The sequence below is a fragment of the Corythoichthys intestinalis genome, chromosome 8 (genome assembly GCF_030265065.1).
Source record: "Corythoichthys intestinalis isolate RoL2023-P3 chromosome 8, ASM3026506v1, whole genome shotgun sequence".
NCBI lineage: Eukaryota > Metazoa > Chordata > Actinopteri > Syngnathiformes > Syngnathidae > Corythoichthys > Corythoichthys intestinalis.
Genome location: NC_080402.1, coordinates 23,001,516 through 23,021,271, shown reverse-complemented (window position 1 = coordinate 23,021,271; position 19,756 = coordinate 23,001,516). Strand labels below are relative to the sequence as shown.

General features: G+C 40.0%; 1 protein-coding gene across 1 annotated transcript in view; it reads right to left on the bottom strand.

Annotated features, from left to right (window-relative positions):
• The window catches only part of lonrf1 (LON peptidase N-terminal domain and ring finger 1), a 30,475-nt gene extending 11,680 nt beyond the window's left edge, over positions 1-18,795 (bottom strand). Inside the window, exons 1-11 of the mRNA XM_057843673.1 lie at positions 18,082-18,795; positions 12,575-12,693; positions 9,110-9,232; positions 6,551-6,748; positions 6,245-6,458; positions 6,067-6,169; positions 1,193-1,307; positions 992-1,113; positions 745-903; positions 435-597; positions 189-341 (exon numbers count right to left, since the gene is read on the bottom strand). Coding sequence (XP_057699656.1) covers positions 189-341; positions 435-597; positions 745-903; positions 992-1,113; positions 1,193-1,307; positions 6,067-6,169; positions 6,245-6,458; positions 6,551-6,748; positions 9,110-9,232; positions 12,575-12,693; positions 18,082-18,691 — 2,079 coding nt within the window. The 5' untranslated portion in view covers positions 18,692-18,795. The remainder of the gene's footprint in view (positions 1-188; positions 342-434; positions 598-744; positions 904-991; positions 1,114-1,192; positions 1,308-6,066; positions 6,170-6,244; positions 6,459-6,550; positions 6,749-9,109; positions 9,233-12,574; positions 12,694-18,081) is intronic.
• Between the last annotated feature and the right edge of the window lie 961 nt (positions 18,796-19,756).

Here is a 19,756-nt window from a genome sequence, read left to right as displayed (position 1 = left end):
TTTAGGTGTGGTGCCCGCTGAGTGTGGTCCCTTGAGGGCTATCAAAACCAGCTATAATCATGGCTAATTTGGATTTGTGTACTATAATGCACTTTTCCTGTATTCTATTCTGTATTTATTCTTGGAAGGATTGCATTAAATGGCACATGCCATAACCTGCCAAAGAAAAGTAGGGACAAATGCTGTACCTGGATATCAGCTTCTCGCTCGGGCATTGGTCCAAAGTGTTGCAGGATCTGGTTGTGGAAGCGGAGCTTGAGGTTCTGAAACCAGTCACAGGCCTGATTGTACACAGCATCATGGAGTTCTTGTAAACTGTCAAGCTCTTCTCTGTCCTCCACCTAATTTCACATTTTAAACAAAAACAAGTTACTTTAGGTTTGATTTGGTGATCACAAACTATGCAATTAGAGATTTCCAGACTGATTTCGTACCCGAGTGTCTTCCAAAAGCTCAATGTCAGCAATACTATAACCATCCCTCATTCCTCGGGACACGACTCGGAAACGCTTTCCCCCGATGGTGTCCACCACTGATCTACCATCAGGCAGGAAGTGCACACTCCGGATGATGAGCATACAACCATAGTCTACAAACCTGCCGGTTTGGATGCCACAGTTTAATTTCAAGGAGATGCTTTAAATTTTAGCCTCTTATGTAACACACACATGATCAAGGTTGTGTGCTAGTGTATCCAGAACTGTTCAAAACCCAACCCAACACTTTTTGTGTCCACATGCTTACCCTTTCTGAGGATCACTAATACACATCCCGAATTGCCGCGTGCCCGTGTCCATGCAGCGGCGGATCATGAGGCGGTAACGTGGCTCGAATACATGCAGTGGGCAAGGCACGGTGGGGTAGGCCATGGTACACACAAAGATAGGCACATTCTTTGTCAAGCTGCACCCCAAAAAAAAAAAAAAAAGACAAGACAATCAGAGATTTCTTTGAGATTAAAATAAAACAGAGAAAATAATAGCTAACTTACTCAGAAAGCTCTTTGGTCTCATCCGAATGTGTTTTGGACCGCTCCTTATACTCCTGACCCAAATACTGTTTGATTAGCGCATCCAGCGTGCTTGTCACAGTGTACTTCCTAGATGCTAAATACTGCAAAGTACGGATATATAGTTTATTATACAGTACACACCTTAACAGACAACACATGGAATCCTCTGCTGTCCCTTACCTCTTTTAGGCTCTGTTTGCACAGGGGACAATGTGGCGTGTGGTCCAAGCATCGCTCAAGACAACTTTTACAAAATGTGTGGCCGCACGGCGTCGTCACAGGCTCGTAAAATAACCTGGTTTTGAAAGAACACCAGAAAGTTCATACACTGTACCTCTTTTGTATCAAACTTGGCCTGTAGTGTATCACATAATTTAATACATGTTTGTTTTCATGTAAAGATTATGTTTCATTTCATCTGCCCAAATGCTCTTGTATTTTTTTTTATTTTTAGTTCCTTGTGGCCTTGAAAAACTTTCAATCAGGCCGGAAGATTATTATAATTACATGTAGTCCCCAGGCTACGAACGAGTTCCGTTTCTTCGCTTGCAATGTAACCCGAATTTCCGCGTAAGTCGGAATTAACCCTTTAAAATTCAAAAATAACTATACAAAAAGCCCAAAAGTATTGTATTTTTTTAAACTCATTTGCTCCCAAAAACGTATAAATACTAGGGTTGTTCTGATCATGTGTTTTTGATCCCGATCCGATCCCGATCGTTTTAGTTTGAGTATCTGCCGATCCCGATATTTCCCGATCCGATTGCCTTTTTTTGCTCCCGACTCAATTCCAATCATTCCCGATAATTTTTCCCGATCATATTGGCAATGCATTAAGAAAAAAAATGAATAAAACTCGGGACGAATATATACATTCAACATACAGTACATAAGTACTGTATTTGTTTATTATGACAATAAATCCTCAAGATGGCATTTACATTATTAACATTCTTTCTGTGAGAGGGATCCACGGATAGAAAGACTTGTAATTCTTAAAGGATAAATGTGACTTTGTATATTGTGACTAAATATTGCCATCTAGTGTATTTGTTGAGCTTTCAGTAAATGATACTGTAGCCATTTCACTGTTCTGCCCAAATGCATGATGGGAAGTGCAACCATGACTGTGCGTAGTGACACCAATTGATATAGCTTCTCTGCGTTGAGAAATACAATATGGTGTTAAGAAAAAGATCAACTACCCACATTGCTTCTCACGATATTTTTAATTGTTGAGAGGGGGATTTTAAGGCTTTAGCCAATTAAATAAAGGCTCCAAAGACTGCCTAAATTCACTCTACTCATTTTACACTGCCTTTTAGCTCTACATCTAGGTAAAACGGCGCCTTTATAGATTGAACGCGACAATGCGTGAGTGGGTCGTGTAGCGCATGCGTTAATTGCATTAAATATTTTAACGTGATTAATTTTTTTAAAAATTAATTACCGCCATTAACGCGATAAATTTGACAGTCCTACTTTAAGCCAAAACTAAAGACTCTGGATAAGTCTAAGACATTTTGTCTGTAACGTGAAATACAATTAGAAAATGATTTAATTTAAAATATATATATATATATATATATATATATATATATATATATATATATATATATATATTAAAAAAAAGGCATGTCCGATATTTTTTTGCCGATTCCGATACTTTGAAAATGACGTGATCGGACCCGATCGATCGGCACGTTCTATTTTAAATTGTTTCAGTGTCCCAAAAACGTATTCATATGTCTTTTACTTTTTTTTACCACAAGAGACATCTCTAGGTTCTGATGCATGTTCGCTCCAAAGCACAATGCTCAAAATCCATGTTAAAGCAATAAAACTGGCCACTGGAGGGCAGTAGTGCATTTGGTAAGAACTCATATAGACCATGAAACGAGATGAATGAAGAGAAATAGTCGAGAAACGGAAGTTGGAAGAAGTAAGAGGCATGAGAAAAATGTGGAGAACGATGTAAACACAAGGCACATGCACCACACAAGTTCCCTACGTGAATTCTGTTATGATGTAGTGGTCACTAAAAAAGAAAGATTAAAAAAAAAAACTATCTTGATGAGACAGACAGGCGGTGATGAGGGAAAAATTTACTCCATCTGCCGATACAGCCGCAGCCACAACAGCGTCATCTCTCAGTTCAATAGTTTAGTTATGTGTAAATAAATTGTTACTTTGCTATCAAAAGCTCTATTTGTCTTGTTGTTTATGTTTTTTTGTAGAAAAAAAACATGATTCAGATGTTTGGAATGTCACAAAAGCAAAAAATAGCTGTGTTAAAGTCAAAGTTATGTTTGAAATGTATGCTTTTACAAAAAGCTCAATTTCTGTTTCATCAGAAACTGGAGAATTGCTCAAACTAAGCTATTTTCTAATGCTGATAGCTACAGAAGGGAAAAAGATATGAACTTACTTTTTTTTCCTTCTGAAAGAAGATAGTCTAATCTTTCTTTTGGTGGGTTCCATGTTTATATAGCAATAGAACACAATTTTCTGTGGGCCTTGCAAAATCAGTCAAAATCCAGTAAAATAGCCGGGAGCGAAGGGGGTTGCTCCGGTGAAAATTGCTGGGAGTGAATGAATTAATCGCGGAGGATACACTGCCCTCTGTGGGCTGGGAGTGAATGAATTAATCGTGGCGGATACACTGCCCTCTGTTGGCAACATTGGGTCTGGCTGGACTGTCGTTCAATAATGCTTCCATGCAGGAGCACTCAGTCGTCTCACCTTGATAAAGGATAGCTACGCTCTGGTTTGGCCCACATAGGGCTGAAAGTTGCTTCAGCTAATATATGTTTGTGTATGCATTTGTAATTAAGTTTAGAGGTACAGTTTGTGGAGTTACGTGTGAGCGATTTACTATGAGAATTGTGAATACGTTAGCATTCTTAGCATTTAAGCTAGCGGACTTTTATGAAACAAGTTACTAAATTTTCATATTGTTTAGACTAGATGGACGTTTGAACACCAACCGTTTTGTGTCGAGTGTTTTATTCTTAAAATGCGTGTCGTTTTGAACAGACATGTACAAACAGTATGTGTGTTAAAGTGCTTGTGACACGAAAAAGCATGTTTATTTCATAATACACGCGGTATTTTATGCTCCTGAATGATATGGACCGCTTGGATGTGTGTGGAAGCGATCGCTATATTTATTTAGTTTTTTGAATCCCGCGCCAGGAAAATGAGTGACTTCCGGCTTCGGTCTCGCATTGAGGAGGAGGGCGCTGTGACGTGTACGGTAGAAGACGTCCTCTTCACGCTACAGTGTACTGTTGTGTATGAGGACGAAGGATTCAGCTGATTTTGCGGATTAATACTTTTATTTTTTGCATCACGCCAGCCAAACGGCTGCAGAAACATCATTCTTTATGCGGGAGAGGCGTATGCGCCTTTTTGGAGTTTCAAAAGGTTCCCATTCACCGTGGATATTTACTGTGGGACCATTGGACTTACAAGGAAGTGAGTAAACATCTTGTTTTGTATTATGTCAAATACGAATACAGTGATTACAAAGTAAACACTATAAAATTCCTTTAAATAAAGGACTACTTACGTTTGATCATTAATAGGCATGTAAAAAGCTATCCTCATGCTCATTAGCAGTTAGCTGTTAGCGCGTTAGCTACACAACAATTCCAGCCACCCTCCTCCAGGGAACGAACTGTAAATTGCTCTCCGCCGGGCGGTTTGCCGATCCGCAAAGAAACTCGACAACCGGGTCGTCATGTCAAATAATCCAGGCTAGTTATGTGTGATTTTCCACTTCGAAGACTTTGAAACATCCCTCGGTTCGGGTTAGCATGTCGGCTAGCTGTCACTCCTTCTGGTCTGTTTACATTCTCCGAAGCCGGGGAAGGGAAATGACATATGTCCGATTTAGGTGTCATAAAATATCGTTCGGCAGGTGTGACAGTAAAGGTAAAGTCGACTGTTTTGACCATTATGGAGTAATTTTGCCATGTCGTCTTGGATAAATGGATTTTTATTATTTTATATTCCATTTAGCACAAGTTATTTGTCATGACCATGCCATTTATTTAGCAATTGGGGAAAGTACTTGGGTAAAAAGAATATCCTGTAAAAATATTGAAGTAAAGAGACAGAAACAATGACATTTTGCCGCTCTCTTCGTCGCGTTTTCCTCATTGTGAATAGTTCCCCCTCGACGGGCTGACTGGTCCTTCTCAAGCCATTTATATAGCTATTGGGGAAAAATACTTGGATAAAAAGAATATCCTGTAAAAATATTGAAGTAAAGAGACAGAAACAATGACATTTTGCCGCTCTCTTCGTCGCGTTTTCCTCATTGTGAATAGTTCCCCCTCGACGGGCTGACGGGTCCTTCTCAAGCCATTTATATAGCTATTGGGGAAAATACTTGGATAAAAAGAATATCCTGTAAAAATATTGGGAGTAGAGAGACTGAAACAATGACATTTTGCAGCTCTCTTCGTCTCGTTTTCCTCGTTCTGAACAATTCCCCCTCAATGGGCTGAATAGTAAAACCGATGAGCCTAGTCTACCGCTGACGTCATCCACCTGTTGGGGACGCTAAAGCCCTATAATTGTAGGCGTGGCTAACCGGCAGATTAAAAGACTCATTTCTCGTCATCTGCGCTTTGCTAAATTGTTGTATATGGTCGAATCGTCTCAAAATATGATTCTAATTCACATAATAATGCCATTTAAGACTTTTTTTCTGGTGTCGTATGCTCTTTAAAGCTTTACAATTTGGCAAAAGTGAATGAAGTAAAAAGCTTCAAAAAGCACAATTGCTTTGTTTGCCGTCTGTCAAGCTGTACAATTTGGACGGAACAAGTCATGTTAGAAAAGTAAGGTAAAAAATAAGAAACTGTGAGGTACTATAAGGTACTGTTTGTGCGAGTACAAAAAAACAAAAAAAAAATTGGGAGACAAAATGGTGGACGAGACTCCGGCGTCGCCGTCGAAATCGCGTAAGTTGAGTACATCGTAACGCAAGGACTACCTGTACAGGTAATCGTCATGCATGATCAAGAGTGTACGCATAGGCTCACCTCATACAAAGAGAACACTCAAAGTCATTGGCGTCAATGAGCTCCTCAAGAATAGGTCTGCAAGTGTTAGCTTTGGCTGCTGTTTTTTTGATATTATTCACACCTGGAAACAAAGAAAACAGAGTTATGATTCAAGTACTTGTTCTTAATTATAATTGAAAATCAAGAGAGCACATACCTTGCTTTTTATGCTTGCTACTTCCACTGGCCACAATGCAAGTCTCAATGTCAGAAACAGACAACTTCCTCTTCAGCAGGCTCGCCTTTTCCTGGTCCCCAAGCTGAGGGGCGGAGCAGACTCTCTTCAGACCTTGCTCGCCAAAATCGGCGCTGTGACATCGCAGGGAATGAGCTCTATTCAGGCCGGGACGTTCAAGACTCTCCCAACGTTTCTGTGGCGCAAATATCATTCAAATAAATGCATGAGACTTCAATGAAAGCTTCAATACAATACGGTTTGAATAATTAGGATGATTTATCTGACCTCCTGCTTTTCCGTTCGCTGATGTGCCGACACAGCGCGGACCTGGTGTTGACTTTGTCTTTGGACTGGACTATGTGATCTGACTTGGGCACCGGTCACAAGGGTTTTGCTGCGCAAGTGGGGCGACGTGTTTTGCGCCGTTTCCCTAAGGCCGATCTTGATGTTGTCGTTCGCCGAAGAGAGCAGGTCACACATAATCTGTTGAAGGAATAAGAAGAATAAATACATCATGTGTGTATCTCAATGATGTAGATATGTAGAATAGCGAAATTCCTGTAGATTTTCTTAAACGAGTGAATCGAGCATTCAACAAGCCAAGAGTTAAGCTCCCATTTTTACACAACTGGTTATATATAAATGAAGTGGCACTGCTATCTGTGTGTGATGTCTCCTCAGTCTTCCCACACCTCAGTAATGCTCTAGCCACTAAAACAGTTCTACAGTATTTTATACTTTGGATGTAGAAAATCTCTTCATTTCATTTCATTCATTTTCTAAACTGTGTCTAAAAACAAAAAACTTTTAAACGTGTGTATATCTCTATAATAAGTGGACAAAAATAGAATCATTATCGATGCATTCTTAAAAAGAGAGACAAGGCTTTGATCCAATGCATCCCAGCAGAAAAAAATTATACAATTATAAAAAAATAAACAGAATTTCACCTATATGATGTTTAATAGTGGAGAAAAACACCAATAAAAGCCAATATTTCCAGAAAGGAAACTAAATTAGCTGTGAGAAAAAAAAATTCATGCCAGAACTGTTTTAGCCTATCAAATGCGAGTTTTTCCAGATCATCCGCCATGGCTTGTGACATTAGTTGGGATGGTGATGATGTTTACATGCGAGTCGTCATTTAAATAAATAGATGTATATCTGTGTCCTACTCCTGTTGCCGTAGTTTTGATTTACTATTATTTTCTCTGTTATCAAAGAGCTAAGAAATGTGTGACTTGTTTATTTACATTCTTTGGGCAACATTTTGTTCAAATGAAAGTCATTTATACTAAACCATGTCTTTTTCTTTTCCGTTCCCAGTAGACTGGTGGTAGCACACATGGGTAGTGGTAGTGTTATTGGCTGCAAGTAAAAACTGCCCCATCAATAAAATTGTATTCACCATCTTTTGGCCTGGTTTAGCACATTTTAAAGATGTATACGTGCAAAAAATAGAAATTAAACCCACTGCAAACATGATTTTTGTGAAACAATTAAAGAGTAGTAATATGGTACTCTGTGTGTTGTTTGGAATTTAGATTTCCGAATTACAGTATAACAACTACAACAACATACAGGTATACAGTACCATATCTTTAAAGTAGCAGTATGTGATAATCTATATCAGGCGTTGGGAACCTATGGTTCGCGAGCCAGATGTGGCTCTTTTGATGGCTGCATCTGGCTCACAGGCAAATCATTTATTTAAAAAAAAAAAAAAAGTTTTATATACTCCTTTGTGCATTGTGTAAACGGCAACGGTCACCGGCGACTAGAAAGCCGGTTCGCAGTAATTTTAGTGGGAAAGTAGTAAACAAACATGTTGTTGTGTCTATCTATTTAACTATCTATCAATTGCATAGGCAACGCAGATAAGGCAGAGACACTGTTCAAGTTGGGTTGCCGTATTTTGCTGTCGAAATAAGCGGCCGATGTGCGCATGGGCGTGAGATCAGGACGTAAACTTCCCCATTTTCAGTTTCGTTTTCCGCGTTGTTAGAAACCCTTTTGAGAAGATGGCAACAACAACAAAAAAAGACGAGGAGTATCACACTTTTCAGCAGGACAGCAGGTTTTTTTCTCTCACTTTGGATGAGTCAACAGACGTAAGCTATTTATCCCAGTTCAGCGTGATTGTAAGGTTTGACTATAAAAGGGACATCAAGTGGGAAGGATTTATTCAAGTCCTTCACTGAGTTCGCCAAAGAAAAAAATCTACCGATGGATAAACTTGTTTCGGGGTGCACTGATGGTGCTCCGTGCAAAAGTTTCTCAACACTTGCATGAAGCTTAACCTCACCAAGTATGAACAAGAGTACAAAGCCATCAGCAAAACCATGCAGCACCAGAAGTCGCATTATTGGTAAGAAATACTCATTGATTAGCAACAGCATAACAATGTTATTAAAAAGAATTCAGAGACTTATTGTACTTTAAAGGTGTTGAAATTATATAAAATGCACATATTACTTGTATTTTTAGTTTTAAACATATTGTATGGCTCTCACGGAATTACATTTAAAAATATGTGGTGTTCATGGCTCTCTCAGCCAAAAAGGTTCCCGACCCCTGGTCTATATTATAAATATATTAAACTAAAATGGAAGACAGTTGATGGGGCGTGGTCCTTGATGTACTTTTTTTTTTTTTTTAAATTTGGCCCTATTGAAAAATCAATTGCAGACACTTGTTCTAGTAGGAAGATTATGTGTGTGTCAAGACTCAAATAGAACAAAGAACAGGAACAGACCAAGCTATGTACGGTACATCAAGATCATACAGCAATGAAACACCACACATTGACATGCTGTAAATCCCAATTATTTTTCGGTTTCTTACCTTTTCCACTTGTCTTTTTGCACAAGGGAAATCTTCATCCACAGCAAGGCAGTTGAGGAAGACTTGTAGAGACTCATCCACTTCGCCCATTTTGTGCAGCACCATAGCTTTCCTAAAAAAAGCCTAGCAGGACATGACATCAAACTTAGCTGGGTGCTATAGTTATTGAATTTACAGTCTACAAAAATTGACTTTTTTAAAAAGCTAATTCAGTACCCTATTTTTCGGACTATAAGTCGCAGTTTTTTTCATAGTTTGGCTGCGACTTATACTCTGGAGCGACCTATGTGTGAAATTATTAAGACATTATTACATCACCTCACATGTTATTTTGGTGTTTTGGAGTGACACTGAAGGTTTAGTAAACTTGTTAGCATGTTTATTTATGCTATAGTTAGCCGTATAACTCTTAATAGCTACGTTACGTTAACATACCGGCCACGTTCGCATTTCGTTGTTCATGCATCATGAAACATTATCATACTGTACATTCAGCATGTTGTTCTCTATTGTATTTTTATTTTAAATTGCCTTTCAAGATGACCTCTGTTCTATGTGTTGGATTTTATCGAGTAAATTTCCCCCCAAAATGCGACTTAATACTCCGGTGCGACTTATATATGTTTTTTTTCTTCTTCGTTGGGCATTTTATGGCTGGTGCGACTTATACTCAGGTGCGACTTATAGTCCGAAAAATACGGTACATGGGAAATCTGTGGATGCTGAAAATCTCATTGAAAATGGATGACAATATGCACACTAGAACAGATCAAAAATTACACTTACATGCTCATACATTTCTCTGGGGAGAGTTGAGACGGGGCTTTACAGTCCCGGCCCAGCTCCCCCGTTTTTAATGCACCACACACCAAGGTTGCGGGATGGTTGGGACCTGTTGGGGGGGGGGGGGTACCTCACGGTTGCCCCCTCACGACAGGCCCCGCCATCCCTGCACCTTTTTTAAATGCACCACACACATCATACTCCACAGGAGAGCTCCGGCAAAGGGCAGTGGGAAATTCCAGAAATTCCATGCTGCAGTCCCACTGCCCCAAGCCAAGCTCTCCTATTTTAATGCATACATTGCACTACCCTGCCCTCACAATCCCATCACGGTGCTGGGTGATGGCTGCCAGCCGGGAACCTAGCAGCCACAGTAATAGGGTGGTAGGTGGGTCCCACACTTTTTCCTTATGGCGTGGCTCCTGGGGTGTGGCCTCCCCTCTGCCTGGGCTGCCGGCCGCGGGAGTGGGGTGGGGGGTCGGGGCTCCGATCTTGCATCGCCCCGTGGCAGTTCCTCGGCGTTCTCCTGCCTCCGCCTTCCCCTCTTCTCTGACTGGACATCCGCCCTGCGCTCCGTCGCGGGTCGCTGGCTGGGCGCCGGTGTATAAGCGGGGTGTTGCCTGCACCGGCGGGGGGCCCTGCCCTGCCTTGGGCTTGGTGGGCCTCTGGGGGTCCCGTGGCGTGCCGTGCCGGTTGGGGGGCTTCGGCTGTGGCTCGTGGCCCGTGTGTGCGGGCGGGGGTGGGGGTAGACGTGGGTTTGGTGGTGCGTCCCCTCCTGCCATCCCTGAAAGCCGGTTGATGGGTGGCCCGGGGGACCACCCTGGATCCCGGTCGGGTACGATTGGCTCCTTTGCTGGGCTGCGGGAGGAGGGATGGGCTGCGCTTGACCCCCCAACCCCCGCCCACCCTCCCTCCACGGGCTGGCTGGGTGGGGGCCGTGGCCCTGGATTGGCACCCGCGCGGCTTCTCCGCCCATCTGCGTGGCTGTTGCGCGTCCGGTGGGGCTCGAGTGCTGCTGGATGCGGTAGGGCATGCTCGGGTTGGGGGTCCTGGTACCAGGGTTGGCGATGGGGTGGCGTAGGGTTGGTCCCCAACGGGCTTACATTCATTAGAGATTCACATGACTGCTGAGTTCTAGGTCACAGAACTGATTTGTGTACACTCTACCTCTTTCAATCACTTAGCTTATAGACACCCCCGTCCCCCTCTTTCACATGGTGTAAACCGGAAATACATCTCGCTGACGATGGCACCAGCATATTAATAATTAGGCTAGATGTTCTATGTATTTCTTGTTGTTGTTTGTGTATGTGTTTCTTTTCTTTCTTCTCGTGTTGCTTTTCTTCTGTCCCCCCATAATCCCTTCCTGTTCGCTGCTTTGTCATAATAAAAAGGTATTTTGAATGATCACAATGGGAGTATATCAGACTCTCAATGTGAAACATTAAAACTGTTCAGACAACCCGGGCACTTAGACTTCCATTCTCTGTGTCAAACAGCTGAACAGGACAGGTTAAAAAAAAAAAAAAAAAAAAAAAAAAAAAAAAAAAAAGAACAGATCAAAATTCATGCATTTTGTTTGTGTTGTTTTTTTGGGGGAAAAAAACATCTTTTAAAAGTCTCAAATGCGGCTGCTGTTGGAGGAAACAAAATCCATATATATATTTCTTTTAAAAAGCAGTGTGTTAAGTGCTCTGAATTTTACATCGTTTTATAATTATTTCATACATTATATTACTGTTTTTGTTTTCAGCAGATACTTCATAGTGATCATGCTACCTTAAAAAAAACATCAAGTTAAACAATCATCAAAATGATCATGATCGCCCAGCCCTAATTTGAAACCTCACGTATAATTGCGTAGCTTTTAGTTTTGCCTGGCAGACTTGGCACCTATATCGAGAATATTGCAAAAACTACATTAACCTGTATGGTCATGTAAGCTTGGCTCTCTATCAATCTACATTTTTATAGCCACATTCTCTTTGGTAACTTCTTCAGATGGTAAAAATATAATTTTCTAATTTTATATGAGGGATGCTTGACTTTGTCAAATCATTCCCACAATGACAAACAGCACTGGCATAATCTGCTTTTTGTTATTGTATTGACATAATTTAAGTCACAAATCACTGATTTGTTTCACAGCATGCCTTCTCGAGGATGAACAATAGCCAGCTGAGCAAGTCAACAATCACATGCTTGCAAGGGGTGTGTCAAGTTCAAACCACATTTACACTCACAACATTTTTTTCTGACAAATAAAGTCAAACAAAACATATATACCGTATGTATAACTTCTCCTATTTTAGGTCAATTAGTATTTTCCAATGTTATTTCTATATGTGGCACAATAAAATACAATATTTTTTCATTACATTTTTGAAAGAGATTTACATACAGTAATATTGTTTTGTAGTCGGTCCCCTATTTGCTGCTTTGTTCATTCCATTTTGACAAGAGGGGAAGCCAACCACCAAAGAAACGACTAATTTTCATAAATGTAATTTTAGTATGCCAAGTGATAACATGCTCACATGAATGTTTTGAGATGAAAAAAACAAAAGGTGTTCTGAGTCTGACTTTGCTTGTGGCACACAGGTCAAAATCATAGGACACCATTTCCCATTTTAGTATGAAAGGTGTATTATTTTTTTTATAATCTAAAGGAGATTGACCTACCTCAGCAGAACACCTAGATGCAAGACAAAACTCAATGTCTTCCAAAGCGAGATCAAACTGGTTGAGAGATGTGTATGCCTCTGCCCGTGAAAGTCGCACCTCCACTGTTGTTTCAGGCTCTTCAATGAATATGGAAAGTAAAGAAAGAGGCAGGAAAAAATTATTTCTTCCCATAGAAAATGGGCGGATCCACGAGCGGATGACTATGTGTCAGGAGGTAAAACAGATTGTTTGTGTTTTCTGTTATTGTATGAACATACACTTGCCATCATTTGCAGTGCACGCTACTGTGTTTCTGGTCAGACATAGCGTAAACAATATCCACACTGCCCAACTTTCCGAGTATTTCCTTATCAACATTGTAATCCATGGACCATAGCTGCGTCTCCCTTTTTTTCATCTTGTTTTTTTTAGCACTCTCCAACTGCCAAGCTGCACGATTGACATTTGACAGCTTTTGTTTTGTCTCACTGCTAATGTGCAATGTGTCTTAACCTAACTTGAAATGGCTCATTTCATGCCACTATTGGTTCAGCACAGAGCAACTAGGATTTTTAATGGCTATATTTATTCAAAACATGTGCAAATATAATTTCTAATAAATCCATAACCAATATGTAATATTTAAGATGCCCTTGACTTTTAAGTATTTGCCGTTATTTTTCCATCAATGCTCATACCATTTTAATAGTTTTGACAACATTTTCCTTTGAAAGTCGGTGGAAAGCTTGTGTTCATTGGCAATGAATGCGTGTGGTGAGAGAGGCATCACAGAGACGCAGAATGCAATCTTGTACAAGTACTATACAGGTTTAGCTGTTTCACATTTAAACAAAAATAAAATATTAGTCTACAATCTGGTAGGCAGGATAAACGGCACGGAAGATGAATGAATGAATGAATCTTGCAGGCATCCGGAGGTGATGCACAGAAGATGGGGGGGTTAAAGTCAATCGCGGACCAAGCAAGGAGGATGACTTTTGCAGGCACGCACGCTGAAAATAATGCCTCAGCCAGCTAGACGGCAAACAGCAGTGTGGAGGTATAGATCGCGGGGGAAAAAAAGTGACAAAACAAACTAGTCATGTCACAATAGTATTGTACTTAAGCACAGTAAATGCACATACTGTATATGAATTTAAATAATGTTTTATTTATATACCTTATACTTAATGCTGCACATTTTAGAACACGGAAAACTGGACCCCCTTGACAGCTTTATCAGTGCTGACAAGGGCAGGTACTTGCATAATAAGGCACATTGAGACGTCACAAAGTGCCAAACATACCGTCTGCAAAACAATTGAACTTGCAAACTTGCTTGCAATCAAATTTAAAAAAAAACTACACTTATAACATACTTCAACCAGGACACACTCTCATTTCAACATTTGCTATGCATGAAACAAGTCAAAATATTGGAACAATACTTTAGGACACCTTTAGGTCTTCCATACAAAAGTTATTCTGACATTTTTCAAGACCTATTTTGACTGAGCACTGCAGCCATTAAGCAGTGAGACTAGAGCAGCGGTCTCAAACCGACTCCACAAAGGGCCGCAGTGGGTCCTGGTTTTTGTTCCAACAGATCCAGCACAAACAGTTCAACCAATGAGGTTTCTACTAACATAAGCAGCACCTGATTGCAATCAACTGATTACACTTGTAAGAAACCAGATTGGTGAAAAGGTATTTGTCTCGTTTGGTTGGAATGAAATCCAGTACCCCCTGCGGCCCTTTGAGGACCGGTTTGAGACCACTGGACTAGAGCAAGTCCACAAAGGACAACTGCAGTACTTCTACAGTCAGACAACATTCTCTCCTCTTGTATTCCAGTTTATTGAATATACAGTGGTACCTCGACATACAAAGGCTTTTGTATACTATATATTCAGATTACGAAGGGTTTTGTAACGCTTTTTTCCCCCTTTCATATTACGTGAAAATATTCAAAACACAAAAGATACCATGCACTGTAAAAGATACGTACTTCATTCGTTCTGCTTTTAAAACTCACACCATAAGATCCTGCTGCCCTATTGGTCATAATCTTTCCCATCATGCTTCAGTATCTGCTCTCCTATTGGCCTATTGTTGATGATATTTAAATTTGGGTGTCACAGTATGAATACGTGCACAGGCGCAACGGTGTTTTTGTTGTTCTTGTAGTGGGCTCGATGTTTGGATTTTTTTTTTATATACAGCAATCTTCATCTGATGAACCCCCTTAGCATGGATTAAACGGTATTATATGAATACAATGTGGTCATGTTGAGTCAACCAAAGTCTTCCCAAACAGGGCTATTCAAGTCATCCTGCTAAAATTCCTCTACTTTTAATATGACAATATATACTAGTATATCGCAATACCAGTAGTCCCCGGGTTACAACGTACCCGACTTACGTGAATTCGACTTTATGACCAGTCCCGCGTTTTTTTCTCCAACCGTTTATTTTTAAGTCACGTAAGTGTCTTGCCCGCCCACTCTCAGCATTGATGGTAAGTACAGTATATTATTTGTCATTTAATGTTATTTATTAGATATAATCTAAATGGTTGATCTCTACAGTATTTACTATGCGTAGCTGGTATTTCATAATATTACAGTACAATATATGTGCGGTCTGCTTTCCTTTGTTGCACTCGGAGTTGTTTGCAGTCACGTCAGCGCTGTTTTCTGTTAGTTTCGACCATTGCTTTCTCGTTGGGAAGCAGGGGTGAATGCTAGTTAATATTTCAAGAAGGCAGAGAAACGGAAAAAGGCGCAGTATCGGCGATGCCCTCCCCTGTTAACTCGCTGTTAGCCCGCTAGCTTATTGAGCAGCGTTTGTTTTCTCTGCTGGACCAGTGCCACTAATAGCTGCTGTTTTCCTTGTTAAATTGTACAAGATTTGGACCTTATTTCCGTCAGTATTATTGTGCAGCCATTGAAGTATGTTTTTAAAAGCAAATTTGTCTCTATTTATTTACATTAAAGCATTATTGTACGCTCTTTGTCATTATTGTATTTTATTTTCTAATAGTGTGTTCATAGTTTGACAGTGACAAATTAATAAATGTCAGATGTAAGAACTATAGTGTGATCAGTGTTACCAGGGTGAAGTAAGATACATCTTATGTTTTACTTGCAAATGTGTTTGGCTCCTGTTTTATTCTGGTTTTACCCTGACTATAACATTTAATGTGCCATCTAAGTAGTGCTTGGAACAAATTAGGCGATTTACATGTTAAACGCGGCTCAAGATATGAAAAAAAAACATTATACAAAAGCAACTCTGGAACGGCATAATTTCGTAATTTTGGAGAGGTACCACATTTGTTTATACTGATACTGAACACGTCTTTTGCGATATATACAAATATTGAATTATTACACAGCCTTATTTTTATATACAGTGAACATGGACTGGTATTTTGTTATAACCTTAAGTGTCAGTGATGATGATAGACCAGCCATGTGGTTCTTTTCATCTGTCTGCTGTTAATATAGTTTGTCAGTCGTGGACGGCCAATCTATTTGAACTGAGAGGGGCTGGCAGCAAATGAACATTCTTTCAAGCGGATGGGACGTTTCTAGTCGTCAATGGCAGGCTTTGATTTAATGGGGGATGTTCAGTGTTGTTCCTCCTGCAATGAGGAGCGTAATTTAAAGCGCACTATATGATAAGCATACTAGTGCTGCGACGATTAATCAATTAACTCGAGCAATTCCATTACAAAAAAGATTACAATTAAATTTTGCTGCTTTGAGTATTCGTTTAATTAAAGTGGCGTTGTATTGGTTTGTTTTGAAAGTGTCTGCATATAGTTTTACTGATTTGGGTGGATACACTGCCCTCTAGTGGCAATAGTGACTATGACATAACTCATTTCACATGGCTAAATCCAGCTGCTCCCTGTTAAGATTAACATAAACTAAGTATTTTTTTGAGCTTATGTTTTTTGTTTTTATGCATTCGTAATTTATTTTATAGGTATATTTAGCTGTTTTTTGTGGGAATATGTTTTTGAACCATTTGTTAAGAGCATTGTTAAAAAAATAAATTAATAAATAAAAAATGTAGAATTTTATAGCATTTAAACTAGCGGACTTTTGCTATGCAAGTTAGCCAATTGTTTTTTTTTTTTATGTACTTCAAGCCTCATTTATTCATCTTTTTATACCGTTTGAGGCTAAGCTCAGGTATTATAATTTTTTATGTTCCTTATCTGATTACTCGATTATTCGAACTAAATAGTTCATCAATTAATCCACTACCAAAATACCGTATTGGCCCGAATATAAGATGGTGTTTTTTTGCATTCAAATAACACTGAAAAAGTGGGGGGTCGTCTTATATTCGCGGTCTAGACATTATACCCATTTACGACGCTCAATGACGCCAGATATCATTGAAGCGATGTTCTGTCATGACAGATCTCAGCTACTCTTTTAGTTTAACCAGTTTGCATTATTTTATTGCAATGTTTTTCCTTATTCAGATTTGTTTCAAGACTACAGTTACAGTTAGACTTCACTTTGATGGTTAATGCAGTTATTGCAATTTTGTTATTTTATCACAATAGATTGGTTTATTTACATTTCAAAAACCAGAAGCCATTCATTTACAAATGTGATTGCACTTTAGTTTACATATTTAAATGTTCAGATATTAAGATTTGAATGAGGCAAAATAACATGCTTTTTCTCTCAAATATATTGTTATAATCATTTGTTTCAGATTTACTGTAATTATTTTCTGTATAAAAATTTGGTGGTCAAAAAGTCTTTTTTCAAACTTGAGTCTTGAAAAAGAGGGGGTCGTCTTATAATCAGGGCCGTCTTATATTTGGGCCAATACAGTAATCGATAGCTGCAGCCCTAAAGCATATGCAGCTTGTTTGACCCTGATGGCAAAATGTAGGGCAAACATGGCTATGTGGGTCAAAAATAATGGTACTGACTGGCATTATTCAACTTAGCTGTTGGCACAAATTCCCTCAGACTACATAACTATTACTTTCACAGTCTGCTGCAGAAGTACAGTAACTTTCTATTCCCCCTGTTTCATAATGTTTTGAGACACCAAACCTAATCATGAGTCACCATTGATGCATATGACCGTTTTAAATATCTGAAAGCAATTGGCTGCTCTGCAACACATCGGCCCGCCCAACTGCACAAGTTACAAAACCTTTCTCAATGCATGTCACGACCTGACTTATTACGCAAGCTCCTCCCGACACGCATGCGCTGTAAATGAACATTTTAGACAACCAAAACAAAATTTAAAATAATGAGCGGTAAGAAAGGTTTAAAAATGCCTTGTATTCCTTCATGACAACACGACGAGAAGAAATGGGTTTTGGTTTGCGTTGTTTTGACAAGCTGAATTAAATGGCATTTCTAAGTGAGCGGAGCACATTTGCCACATTCAACATGGCTACGCACTTACGTATACCAGGAAATGCATTGACATACATCCCCTGTAAACATGACCCATTGAGTAACCTCACAAACCCTCACCTGCTTGGATGATATTGCTTGCTTTTTTCACCGCATCGTCGTAGCGTTTACACATACACAGTTCGTCTACTTCGCTTAGGTTTTTAGACCGTTTCACATCGCTGGGGAACCATTTCTCCAAAAGTCCGCACAGAATCACATTAGGCTTTCCTTCGAGTCTTACCACTTCGTGGCACAACTTGCACTTAGAGAGCAAATCTCGTTGCAAACATCTCTTGCAAAATGAGTGTCCACACGCTAGGGTCACTGGTTCCCCTAAAAAACTATGACAGTTAGGGCAATCAAATACTTTGTCCCACTGGCTCTTGTGCTCCTCGGATTCCCGCTTCGACGGCGAATCCGAGCCGGAGGCTGCCTTTTTCTTAAGATTCCGCACTATACAGTCCACAAAAGTGCTTAGCTGTTCGGGTCTCATGGACTTGTAACGAAAGGCCACCGAGAACCAGTAGATGGCCTCTTTGAGGGAGTCTTCTGAGGCCAAAGCGTTGGCTTTTAGCAGAATGAGCTGATGGTGGTCCTCCTCCTGCCCGTGGATGTCGTCCTTTTCGGCGCCTATAAAGAAAGCGCTCCTCTCCCCCGTCGCTTCCTCAGTCGGCTGCTGGAGCGACATGTTGCGTAAAAAAATGTTAGAAGTAATTGGCGTTTCTATGTTTAACGTGACTATTCATGTCTCCTTATGTGAGCAGTCCACAGACTTTCACTCCGGACACTCGCTTGTTACGTAAAAATTCATGTCACGTGAGCGAAAAGCTCTTCTGTGATTGGCTGACGCGGCTAGGTTACAAAACCTGTCTGAATCAAGTTTCATAACCGCGGAAAGGACGTCGAGGAATTACTGCATTAATTACACGTTCCTTCACATTGGAATATTTGCGACAGTAAATATAGATAGTCTGCGCCTCTCGTTTTTTCTTCTTCACTATTTAGCATTTCTTTTTCATGCAGCACAGTAGAGGCAGCGAACGAGTGGAACTTCGGATGCCTGAGTATTAACAATGGCCAACATTTTTTTCATTTTCTGTTACATGAGATTTTTTTAACTGACTCGATAAAACATGGTGGTATTCTAGTGTGAACTATATCAAGGGTGTAGGTTTGGTCTCAACATTGGTAGGGACGATATTACAGCATAACGTTTATGTACACTTTTTGGTTGGGATGGGACATTAATAAGACCAAACAGATTGGATGAACACGGGTCAAGGCTATATTTCTCACGAATATGAACCTAATTAATTGATATGCTAAATCAGGGGTGCTCATGACGTCGATCACGATCGACCAGTCAATCGCAAAGCTAGTGTGGGGTAGCTCGCGGCATCACCCCCCCAACACTCTTTTTTTAAATGTACATAATTAATTATGATCTTTGTATGTTGTGTTGTGTGAGCTGCATATGAGGTTATGCAGCACCCCTCTCTCTCTAAGCAGCTTCTTGCTAACATTTGTCTAGTTCCATAGTTTCCAGCAGAGTTCACTACATTTCTCACAGTTTATTTAATGTTACAGTAGAAAACACAAAGAGAAGGACACTTCTCTCGAAGCAACTTCCTACTTGAGTTTTGCTGGTTAGCAAGTTCACACAGTTTAATGTTATGCTAACACTGATGCAGGTCGGACCTACAGTAGCAAAATTAATGGTGTGTTCCCCACTTCTAAAAAAATGATGCCTTTT